Source organism: Suricata suricatta, chromosome 4 (genome assembly GCF_006229205.1).
Source record: "Suricata suricatta isolate VVHF042 chromosome 4, meerkat_22Aug2017_6uvM2_HiC, whole genome shotgun sequence".
NCBI classification, from domain to species: Eukaryota; Metazoa; Chordata; class Mammalia; order Carnivora; family Herpestidae; genus Suricata; species Suricata suricatta.
In genome coordinates, this window is record NC_043703.1 from 729612 (window position 1) to 741775 (window position 12164).

Genomic DNA, 12164 nt, shown 5'->3' on the forward strand with positions numbered 1-12164 from the left:
CTCCGAGGCGGGCCCGGGCACCCAGGGGCCGCGGACGAGGCGTCCTCGCCGAGGAGAGGCGGCGAATCGCAGCGCGGACCCTGGCCTTCCTCAGCCCGGGCGGGCCGCCATGCCGGCCCACGACGCGCTCCGGCAGACTCTGTCCCTCCGGAACCAGAGGGCGGGGAAGGCAGGGGCGGGGGGGCGCCGGCCTGGACGGACCGCGGGCCGGAAGTGACGCGCGGAGGCCGCCCGCAAGGCTCCGCCCACTTCCGGCGTTGGCGAGCCGCCATGGCGCACATCACCATCAACCAGTACCTGCAGCAGGTAACGCGCGCCGTCTTAGTGGTCTGCTGCGGGTGCCCCGCGTTGCTGGCGAGAACGCGCGGTGGGCCAGACGGGTCGCTCAATCTGCCTGAGCCCTTAACCGCCAGAGGGAAAGCGAGGGCGACCGAGCAGGCACACTGACGGTGTTTTCCGGGCACCCAGGGGCGCGCCGATGGGCGCTGACCTCAGTGTAGGGACGTGCGGAGTGGTCCTAGCGGCCCCGGAGGGCCTGTTAGCCACGCTGAGCGCTGGGGCTTCAGCCGTGAAAGGCCTGACCCTAGGACAAGACCCCGGGCAGACAATGGTGGGATGGAGCAAGCTGGTGGTCTGGCCGCGAGCGCTAGTGGAGCGACCATCGAGGACACCGTTAGCACCGGCGGACTTCTATCCCTTGGGAAATGATCTCCCGGGAGTTTTGTCCGCAGAGCCTGTTAACAGCATACTGAAAGCATAAGTGTTTCTGTATTCAAAACTTTGCATCGTGTCCCCTAAACTGCTCATTCCTAGAACTGGAACCGTGGTGATCAGGAAAAGAGGGAGCGGATTTTTCCCATGTCTGAGGGAAACGTTGCATTAACGTTCTGAGGTTGAGGGACTGGGAGACTGAGTCCCAGGTTTCAGCGTGGGCAACACGTGAGCAGAACAGATTTGGAGGGAAAACTGAACTCGGTGTTGGACACGTTGAGTTCGGGTGTCTGTTGGCAACCAGGTAAAGATATCTAGGTGGCAACTGAATACAGTCTGACACGATGGGGACCATTCGTTGCTTAGGTATTTGGTAAGTTGGTTAAAACGGGAACCGTAAAAAACAGATAAATGCCTTTAAAAATTTTTTAAACATCCAAGTATGCATTCGTTTGTCAATCTTTTGATTGAATCTAAGACCTTTATTTTAAGGATAGGTCTACTGCGGCCATATCTTTGCAGAGTTAACATTTTCCAGTACCCACTTATTTAAAACTGGAAGGAAAGACATTTGAGAGCTAATTTGAATAGAGACTCTTTCTAGAATTTTAAGTTTTTCTGAATCTCTTATAATTCTCTTGCCCACACCTAAATCCTTTTTGGCATTTTTCATGCCTTGAACAGAGTCTGATCTACGTGGAGGCTCAATACATTTGTTGATGGGGTAAATGGGGTTAGATAGAAGGGTGTGAAGTGCAGTGATTTGCTAATGCTGAGACCACCCCATTCTAGTGAGCACTGAAGTTAGAGTTGGTGCTGGTCTAAGTTTCATAGTCCTGTTTCAGCAAACCCTTCCTGGATCCTGTTCCTGTATTTCCAGAGGAATCTTACTTGACCAAGTGGTTGAGGTGAAGGTAAGAACCACTAGTGCCTCTTGAACTCTTCCTAAGAACCCACCGCTGTTGTTTATAGTAATTCATTATTGCTTTTTCTAGCAGGTGGGTCCATTGCAAGCTCCATTTTACAGAGGAGGTTAAATGGCCTTCCTGGGTCACGGGGCTAGTATGTGGCCCTTTCAGATGGGGAGTTCTGGCCATAGAGTGCATGCCCTTAATACAAAGTCACTGCCTCTGTTAATCTAAGATTCAGCCACGTTTCCTGTCTTAGTCAACCTGCTTGTTTCTCAGGCTTCAAAGTATGCTGTCTTTTGAATCTCAGTGACTCTGTCTGTTTGGATACAACTGTGTTCCCCGTTTCGTACCTCATAGTAACGTCAGCCAGCAGCTACCTGTGGACAAGTAGTGTGTCATTTTGTGCCTTCTCTGTGATAACTTGCTAATAGCTCTTGGGTCTGGGGTTTGGTTTTACCCTTCTCATAAGTTTGTGAGTTCTCTTGTTAGTTTCCTGGATGCTCACAGAACACATGCATTCCTGGGCCAGAGACCAAGGGCCTGTAACCCAGTGTGGTGGGCAGTGTGGGGTCAGGCTATTGCTTCCCTTGGACCCAGTTCCTGTTGGAGACCCAGTGGGCTTCGAAGGGTGCTTGCACCTGCACTCAAGAGAGAAACACTGAATTTGGGGAATCCACCCATTTTGTAGCAGGCGGTGAGTAAGCCTGCATTTTGTTTAGGGTTAGGGATTGGAGGAGACTTTGCTTCATTTCTCAAGGTGACTAGACACATACACAGCCCTGAACAGTGGCCCAGGTGAAAGAGTTAGAGGTCAGGGCCTCATGGGGCCAGCACACCCAGCTTGAGAGCCCACGAAGGGCTGCCTTTCCCAACAGTTGGCCATCCCCTTGTCTATCGAGGCCATTGTGACTTAGTGCTCTGCGTTTCAACAGGCATATGGCTTTGTTTCTGTTTGTAGAGGACAGGTTGAATTAATTTTCCTTACATTTCCCCCCATATGCTACTTCAGAAAGTTGTCATCATACTTAGGAAAAGATTAGTTTGCACATACAGCTGACCCTCGAACAACGTGGGAGTTAGGGGTGCTGACCCCCATGCAGTTGAAAGTCCACTTCTCACTTTTGACCCACCAAAAACTTCGGTACCGATCGCTGAGTGTTGACCAGAAGCCTTACCAATCACGTAAACTGTTGATTGGGCTCTTTAGTGTGTTGTGTTATTTGTTTTCTTACAACAAAGGGAGCTGGAGGAAAGAAGACATTAAGAAATTCTAAGAAGGAGAAAAGACATAACATTATACTATAAAAATCCATGTCTAAGTCGACCCTCGGCTCAAACCTGGGTTCTTAAGGGTCAGCTGTGCTTCTCCCCAAAGGCGGCCCTCTTCGTTATTTCTTTGAGAGCTGGTGTGATTTTATTGGTGTCCTTCATTCTTTTGTCCATTCTACAAACTCTTGTTTCAAATGGCAAGTTACTTTTTTTTTAATGCTTATTTATTTATTTGATGGGAGGGGCAGAGAGAGAATCCCAAGCAGGCTCAGTGCTGTCAGCACAGAGCCCAAAGCGGGGCTTGAACTCATAAACCATGAAATCATGACTGGAGCCAAAATCAGGAGTCAGGTGCTTTACTGACTGAGCCACCCAGGCACCCCGGCAGCTTACTTTTTAAAAACTGTCTACATTTACAACTTTTATTTTCCCAACTTTTTATTCTACAAATACTCAAAGCTACAGACAAGTGAAAGAAGTACACTGAAGACAGGTACACCCCTCACCCAGCATCCTGTTGGCCTCCTCCCTCCTTCTGGGCGCCTGCACCTCTCTCTCCCCAACCACTTGCAGAAGTCTCTGACTGTGGTCCTTCACTGCGGACGGAGGCCACTCTGCTGTCCAGCCACACGGCCTGTAGAGCACCCCAGACATTTCACGTTCGTGTTTTCCAGTGCAGAGTTCATGATTCACCCAGAGTTTTTTGGAACCTCTTCTTTAACTCCAGAATCCAGTCAGGTCACGCTCTGCATTTGATTGTTTTGGTCTTTAATCTAGAAGAAAACTCTTGCCTCTTTCTGGGAGGGGATTTGTTTTATGACGATTAACTTTTTAAAGCATGTCCAGGGCAGTGGGATCCTAGATTTCTCACCATCAGCCTTTATTTGACTTGTAATGATTAAATTTGGGCTAATATGGCTGTGTAGGTTTCCTGTGGCCTCACCCCAGGAGGCCTGCTTCAGGGGTCCTCACTGGTCACCTGCTGAAAGAGACGCCCCCAGTTTGCTCCAGGGTCGAGGTACCTTTTCCCATTGTAACCAGGTCCTAACCTGTGGGGAAGACGGCAGGGACCCGGGAGGGGAGGGCCCGCCCTACACCCTTTCACAGGACGGCCTCCACTCTTTCTCGAGGTCTTCCCAAGTGAGCTGTCGCTCCAGTATTCGCCACCTGGTGATCCCCTCCCTCTTTCTATAGTTATTAGGTACTGTTAGGGACTGTTCCATCTGTTAAAAATGCTTTTCCCTATGCTCCTTTTTAAGGAATTATTATCATAGATTATTTTAATGCCAAGTAATAATCCAGAACTAATAATAGGAATATTCTTATTCGCCTGGGTGGCTCAGTCAGTCGAGTATCTGACTCATGATTTTAGCTCAGGTCATGATCTCATGGTTGTGACATTGAGCCCCGTGCCAGGCTCTGTGTTGAGAGCACAGAGCCTTCTTGGAATTCTCTCTGTTCCCCTCCCCTGCTCACATGCACATACACCTCTCTCTCAAAAAAAATGAACAAACATTAAAAAATTAGAAAGAGGGGCACCTGGGTGGCTCAGTTGGTTGAGCATCTGACTTTGGCTCAGGTCATGATCTCACAGTTTGTGGGTTGGAACCCTGCGTCGGGCTCTGTGCTGACAGCTCAGAGCCTGGAGCTGCTTCGGATTCTGTGCCTCCCTCTCTCTCTGCCCCTCCCCCACTCATGCTCTGTTTCTGTCTCAAAAATAAATAAACATTTAAAAAATTAGAGTATTTTTAATTCTTTTTGAAGCTCAGCTTGTCCCACATTTGGCCACTGAGAGCTCTTTCAGACTGGTTTCTGGGGCTTTCTGGCCTGTGTCCGTTCTTCCTTGATTCTGCTTTGCTTTCTGATACAATAATATCCACACTCATGTAGTTCTGTCCCTGTCCCAGCACTGGACCAGTCCTTTTCTGACGGCTCTAGCTCCTTACAGTGGGGACTGGAGTTCAGCAGGGACCAGGGTTCCGGGGGGACTGGAGTTCGGGGGGGGGGGCTGGGGTTCAGGGGGGACTGGGTTTCAGCAGGGACCGGAGTTGAGTGGGGACCGAGGTTCAGCAGGGACCAGAATTAAGTGGGGACCGGGGTGCAGGGGGGAACTGGGGTTCAGCATGGACCAGGGTTCAGGGGGTCCGGGGTTCGGGGGGACTGGGGTTGAGAAAGTCTGAGCGTTGGCTGTGCTCATTGCCGCTGGGGTGGGGGCATGTCATTACCCCTAGGCCTTGTTAGCAGACGGAGATAGTAAATGTATTTTTAAGAAATGACAAGTTCCAGGGCACCTGGCTAGCCCTTGATCTTGGGGTCATGAGTTCAAGCCCCACATTGGGCATAGAGATTACTTACAAAGTTACGAGTTCTGAGAGTAGATGACTCTCCCCCTGCCTGCCTCCAGCCTCCATGGACCAGCTCGGAGCCTGGAGGTCACCAGGTGACCCGCAGTAGCCAGGAAAGAGAACTTTCTCCTGGCAGTGCCCAGAGCCAGTGCGTGCGCCTGATGAGCTGTGCAGTCACTGAGCCGGGGCCCCAGGGACACCACAGGGCTGGTCTGAGCCAGCTCACCCGGGGTCCAGCTGTGGGGTTCACTGGGGGCTGACTAAATTAAGACACCAGCGGTTCTGAGACGTGACAGCAACAGTGGCTGACACAGATGACTGGCCGGCTGTGGTCCTTGCGGCCCCTGAGGGACACATCGATTCTTTCAGGATTTGTCTGTGCTCTGTTGCTGTCCCTTGTCACCTCCACCCCTCCCGCGACGGGAACTTTGGCAGCCTTTGTCAGCCCACACAAGGACCAGTATTTTGTCATTACTCGTAATAATACTTGACATAACCCTGCACACGTCTCCTGTTCCTTGTAAATCCCAGGAAGCGGATTGCCGGCTCCACACCTAAGCGCTGTGAGCTTTCGTTGGAGAGTCGGTGACAGATTCTTCAGTCCGTGCGTTGTCTTAGGTGATGCCCTAAGTGCTGTCACTGACCAGGAGCCAGATCCATTTGTTCTGCTGCGATGCTGGGTGTAGGGTCACTGGGGGGGAGGGGGAGCAGGTGTGGCCCCCGGAGCGGGCGTACCCAGCTTGCCACCAGCAGTGTGGGAGAGCGCCCTTTGCTCTCTGTTGTTGGGAGTGGCTGGTCTGGCCACCCTTCTGTTCGCCTCTTCTGCTGGGCGCGAGGAGGCGTCTTGGTGCATCTCGCTGCTGGGCAGGGGCGCGAGCACCTCCTCCGGGTGTTCCGTGGGGATCTGCTCTACGGCCTGCCTGGTTGGAGTCCGTGTGGCCGTGAGGTCTGCCCCGCTGATCCCACTGTAGATAAGTCGTACCGCACGTGTGGCTTTCCGCACTCAGGCAGTTGGGCGTTTTATGTTCTCTTTTGGTGAATATAGTTTTAAGATCTCATTTGCTTTTCTAATTACAAACGTCTGCTGCGACACAAGGGTGGACATGCAGAAAAGCCTCGGGGGCCCCTCCCGCTGGACGGGGCTCAGCTGTACGGTGGGTGGGCTCCGAGGTTCTTCCCGTGCTTATACATAAAGGGGTTTTTTTCTTCCAGATCGAGGTCGGCGTTTTTCCTGTAACTTTTTTTTTCTGCTTTTTGCCTAACAGTCAGCATGTTGCGGCGCCTCCCACAGTCATCGCTGACGGGTCTCTCTGCTTCTTGCTCCCAGCCCTCCGGTCCCCTCTGGCTTGGCGGTGACGTCATTGTTTTAGCTGTTGCCATTCCCTTTTTCATTTTATACGTAATCTGAGTAGAAGCCGTTTTTTGGATATATGGGGCTTTTAAGCATTTTTTCTCCCGATAAGCTTTGTAGATGAATTTCCGAGTGTCAGTATGACTTAGTAAAAGTAAAATGATACACCTTCGTTAATGACCACTGGCTTATCTTGCTTGTTCATTGTCTTTAACAGTAAGTCACCTGTTTATTTGCATCCAGAAGGTTGTGTTCTGAAATGTAGCTCCTGTTTGCTGGCTGAAGAGAGGACTCACTGCCTTTCTCCTCCTGTGACTCCCTTCAGAGCAGGGAAAACGGATGTTAGTGGCACGCAGCCTGCTATTTGGGCTCTGTGGAGACGGAGTGTTTTACTCTTACTTGGCTTCTCTCTTCAAACGCTGCAGGTCTATGAGGCCATCGACACCAGAGATGGGGCGTCCTGTGCGGAGCTCGTGTCTTTCAAGCACCCTCACGTTGCCAACCCGCGGCTCCAGGTGGGCACACGGGCACGCAGGAGGCGGAGAGGGCTCCGGGGTGACCGGCTCCCTGAGGGAGTGTGGAGTTTGAGTCAGAAGGAGACTAATAACTGCCATCGTTTTGAAAATGTGAAAGCTGTGTTAGTGATGTGTAGAATTCCGGTTATTCACGTGCACTTGGTGTTAGATCCTGTCCTGCGTGTGGGTCTCGGGGCCCCGTGGCTAATGCCCACACCACCGTCTGAGGTTCAGGGGAATGCACTGTGTAGCAAGGTCATCCTGGGTCATGCAGCAGGCAGGTGGTGGGGCTTGGGCTGTGCCCAGGCCCGGCTGTCCCCAAAGCCCTCGGATGCATCCTACTGTCAGAAAAGTGGCACGGAGCAGACCCGCGTCTGCTTGTCCGTGCCCTGTCTGTGGCTGCCCTCCTGATGGAAGCCAGCAGCCTGCAGAGCTAACGGCGTGGGGCATCTGGCGTCATGCGGAAAGCATGTGCCAAGCCCTACACTGAACTGGAAGTATCCGTGATTTGGTAGATAAATGATAGCCAAGCATTATTTTCTTTAGGGAGTGTTCTTGTTATTTTGTGAAGTCCCGTTTCCTTGGGGCTCCCGCTAGGACATGCTGACACGTTCCTGCCGGGGGCACAGATTCGGTCTGGAAAGGAAAGGGCCGTGTGTGTTGGCAGCGAGCGTATCGGCCGCACCTCTGACCAGGTCAGTTGGAGCAGAGGAGGCGCTTCGTGAGTTCCCTGGCTGGCTCTCCTGGGTGACAGAGCTGAAACCCATCGCTCTAACTGGAAGTTAGTGCCAGAGGCTTGCTGGCCAGATGTGCCCCCACGGTGCCACGCGCCTCCCTCTGTGTCACCTCGGGTGTATCTGTCATCTCTCTGTGATCCAAGGCTGACCCCTTCATCATGAAAGCCCCTGGTGACCTGCTTTTGTTTGTTTGTTTCGTATTTATTTCTTTTTGGGAGAGTGCAAATGGGGGAGGGGCAGAGAGAGAGGGACAGAGGGTCCGAAGGAGGCTTGTGCTGACAGCAGCGAGCACGATGCAGGGCTGGAACTCACGAACGGTGAGATCATGATCAGAGCCGAAGTCAGACGCTTAACTGAGCCCCCCAGGCGCCCCGGCATCCTTCCGATCTGCTCGCTCTGTTGGCTGGTGGCCGTGCTTGAGGAGAAGGGGCTCCTCAGATGCTGTCCTTCCCCCTGTGCTCTCACATGTGGGTGTGCACACGGACCCACTGTGCCGGTCCCCCCCCACGGGCTCCTTTTGTCCTGTGTGCTGTGTGACCCATTGTGGTGCTCACGTCCTGTAATATCTGGCCATCGAGAGGGAGAGAGAAGAAGGTGTCAAGGTAGATGACAGCTGGCCTGGCCCAGGACGTGGAGAGAGGGTGGCTGTGACGCCAGGAGGCGAGAAGGGGCATTGTCACTGGCTCATGCTGCCCCATTTATTCTGCCTTCTTTATTAAGCACGTAGTTCCTCCTTCACAGACGTTTCTTGACTGACTGGCTGCTGTAGTAAGGCACGCACCGAAGCGCCAGGCGGTCCCTGGGACCATGCTGGACGGGACCCGTGGCGTTCGCGTGGTCCTGGGCACGGGCCCCGAGTGGTAAATGCACGTGAAGGTAATGGCTCCTAAATTCAGGAACGCTGGAGTGTCTGGCGGCACTGTGAACCATAAATTCCTTTGAAACAGCTTTGTCTCAATCTCTACATGTTGCGTTCTTTTAATGCCTTTTAATTTCGATTTAATTTTGTCATATTTTTTTTGTTATCATTCAGTTGGCCTCCCCAGAGGAGAAGTGTCAACAAGTCTTGGAGCCTCCGTATGATGAGATGTTTGCTGCGCATCTAAGGTAACCTGTGGGCGAGGAAGAAAAATAAAGCAAATTTGTAAATTGCTGAATCAACTAGGGATTTTATTTAACATCATCTGAGATTTGAAACAAAGAGTAATTTACTTTCAAAAGAAAAGTGCATTTGTAATTTTACTTTGGTAAAACCTATAAGAACTTTCTGAAATTTAAACTACTTTAAAATTTTAAGAACTTTCTCACTTGAAAGATCACAGATGCTTTTAAAAGTTGAAGCAAAATTGTGGTCCGGCACACTCATTCATTTATTCATTCGCTCATTGATTCAGAGGGGAGGGCACAAGCGAGTGAGGGTCAGAGGAAGGGAGAGAGAGAATCCCCTGAGAGGCAGAGAGAGAAGCAGGGCTCGCCTGGAGTGGGGGCTCGGACGCGGGAACCCTGAGATCCTGACCGATTGACTGGCTGAGCCCCCAGGCGCCGCCCACACTCACGGCTGAGAGCAGCGCTGGGGGCGGGGCCGAGGCGCTGGGGCGGGGACCGTTGTGCCGCAGGGCGTTCAGCTCGCGTTGACTTGTGCTGCTGGCTATGGCGCTAACACCTAACACTGAGCAAGCAAATGAAAGACTTCGAGCAGGGGAGGGGCAGAGACCACACTGTCGGCACGGAGCCCGACCCGGGGCTTGAACTCACCAACTGTGAGATCATGACCTGAGCTGATACCAAGAGCAGGACACTTAACCGACTGAGCCCCCCAAGCGCCCTAAAGACAGCTTCTCAGCTACGCCTCCTGTCTGCTGCCCTCGGCATTCGCGTGCTCCGCGGGCAGAGCCTGATGTCCCGCAGCGTGCAGCCTTGGCCGCCCTCCTGCCTGCGGGCCTCCAGTGTTGCGGAGCAGGCGGTGGGGGGGGGGCGCAGAGGAGGGCCCATGGAGGCCCGGGGAGGGCTCTCTGGAAAGGTTGGGGGTGGGGTTCCTGGCTGTGGGAGGCACCCCACTATTTCCTGGCTCTGCGCAGTGTGTTGGGTTCCAGATTTGGGGATGAACTCACCACACCGACTCCGCCCGCTGAACACCCAGTTAGACCCGCTCCCCAACCGCGCCCCCCCATGCATGCAGTGGAGGGGTCGTGCTCCGGTTTTACCAGCGCCTGTCACTGTCACTTGCAGCTCAGTCTCCTCCTGGGACCTGAGAGAGTAGTCCTAGGACCTAGCGCGGGCTTCAGCTCACACTTGCCTGTTTTAGCTCAAATGTCGCCTGTGTCTCCTCTCAGTTCCCGCAGCCCGACTGGCATCTGTGACTGGAGTTGGGGGCGGGCTGGGAGGGGCACCTCCAGGCTCCGCCCCTCTGTCCTCAGCTCACGGGGTCTCCTTTGCAGGTGCACCTACGCGGTGGGGAACCACGACTTCATCGAGGCATACAGATGCCAGACCGTCATTGTCCAATATCTTTTCCGTTGGTGTGACTGTCCAGGTATATCTGGGGCTTGAGGTCTTGAATCATCAGGCCAGTTTTATTCATACCTTTAATTGGAAAGGAATGAAAACCTTTCAGAAGAGAAACTGGTTTAGCCTTTTCACTCAGGTGCTTGAATTCAGCATGGGCCCGAAGACCGCCCTCCAGTTACCTGGGTCATGAGGAAGGACACAGGCGATGATGCAGGGTTTTCCTGAGTTCTGTCCTGAAGGTAGTGTTTCCTGTAAAGCATTAAGTCTAGTTACAGAGGCTGCCTAGTCCCTTGGGTGAAATCATGAAGTGTATGAACTATGTTATGTCACGTTAAGACAGGTTTTAACCTTGTTTACACATACGAAGGAGAGTTGATTACCAACTAGGGAAGTCTCCTTTGACGTTATGAACTTTGTAATCAAGGAGATAAACCTTGTACTGCAGGTTCTAAAACTTGTATAACTCGTCCTCTCGGTTCAGAGAAACCAAATGTTTGAAGCTGTCAAAAAAATTAGTCTCTTATTTTGGAGAAAGTGTGTATGAAATAAATATGCTTACTATACTAATACCTAATGACATTGATATTTTAATTTGTATATTTTTCTTTCAAGAAGCTCACTCTCTTGTATATGATCTTCTAAACTTAAAATTTAGAGTCTTCCGTATTCCTTACCATTTGTGGCGTTATTTGGACTTTGTACGTTGTTTCTTCCTTAATATGACACGTCCTTCCTGCGGGCGTTTCAGGCCCACAAAGAGGAAAACTGGTGAGTGTGAACTGAAGCAGCTGGAAATGGGCAAATAGCAGTTTTATGTTTTTTTAAATTATTTAGCAAAAGCTTTTTAAAACTTTATTCCAAATAAATGTGTTACGTTTTCTATGTGGAAATGTGGTATCCCGTGTGACACAGGGTAATGTCAGCGCGGATACTGCGTTTTCGTAGTGTGAACATCACAGGGAGTCCAGCCAGGTCGTTGTGTGATCCTGCCATAACGAGGCCTTACTTCTATTTCAGCCCTTCCAGACCCCAGAGGGATATTTAATACTCTTTCCCCTTCGCTTGTCAGTTTTGAACTTTGGGCTTTAACTTGGATAAAAAGGCAGATCAAGTACAGTTCATGTTGGGTCAAGTTCCTTGCCAAACTGATCGTTAACACACCCTCAGCTGTAGGTAAATGCTGAAATTTTGTTTATACGCTAACTGAAGGCTTGCAAATATCTTTTATTGAAAAGACAAGAAACTTTTTTTAACTGAAGACTTGTCTTATGCAAAGAAACCGTTTTACGACCTTTTGTCCGTTACGTCTCCAGGGTCGTGTTAGGTCTTCCTAAGCCACAGTGGAGCTCTTTGGATAATGGTTGAAGGGAAGCAGGAGGTCCTGGAGCAGCGGGAGGAGGTGCTGTCCTGGCCTGCGGACCCTGGACGCACCAGGGTCCAGGCCTCAGAGGAGGGTCCGGGTGGATCCGCGAGCCCGGGCCGCAGCCTGCCCTGACGGAGAGGGAGGCCGCGGGTCCTCAGAGTCCTGGAGGGCGGTGGCCCTGGGCGGCTGTTACTCCCAGTTGTGGTAATGGAATCTCTGACCTTGTGGCCTCTTCAAACATTCTTGCATTTGTGCTCCGTAGGGCTCTGCCTGTCATGTATGCTGTAGCACTTGACCTTCGGATATTTGCCAATAATGTAAGTTCAGTTCCTCTCTATTCTAAAACTCCAACTCAGTTTCTACCTGTTGCTTAATTTCATGTGATTGTTCCCAAAGCTTTGAGGGACAAGTGGGTTAGGGGGTGCCGGGTGTAGGGGAAAAGGGAGGGGGTGGC

At 51.7% G+C, this 12164-nt stretch overlaps 1 protein-coding gene across 2 annotated transcripts in view; it reads left to right on the forward strand.

The window, feature by feature from the left end:
- Positions 1–209: 209 nt before the first annotated feature.
- Positions 210–12164, forward strand: part of PCID2 (PCI domain containing 2) — a 22226-nt gene continuing 10271 nt past the window's right edge. For both annotated transcript variants that reach the window (XM_029936416.1, XM_029936414.1), the window contains exons 1-6: positions 210–306; positions 7013–7102; positions 8873–8946; positions 10278–10343; positions 11074–11115; positions 11973–12027. In XM_029936416.1, coding sequence (XP_029792276.1) covers positions 271–306; positions 7013–7102; positions 8873–8946; positions 10278–10343; positions 11074–11115; positions 11973–12027 — 363 coding nt within the window. In that variant the 5' untranslated portion in view covers positions 210–270. The remainder of the gene's footprint in view (positions 307–7012; positions 7103–8872; positions 8947–10277; positions 10344–11073; positions 11116–11972; positions 12028–12164) is intronic.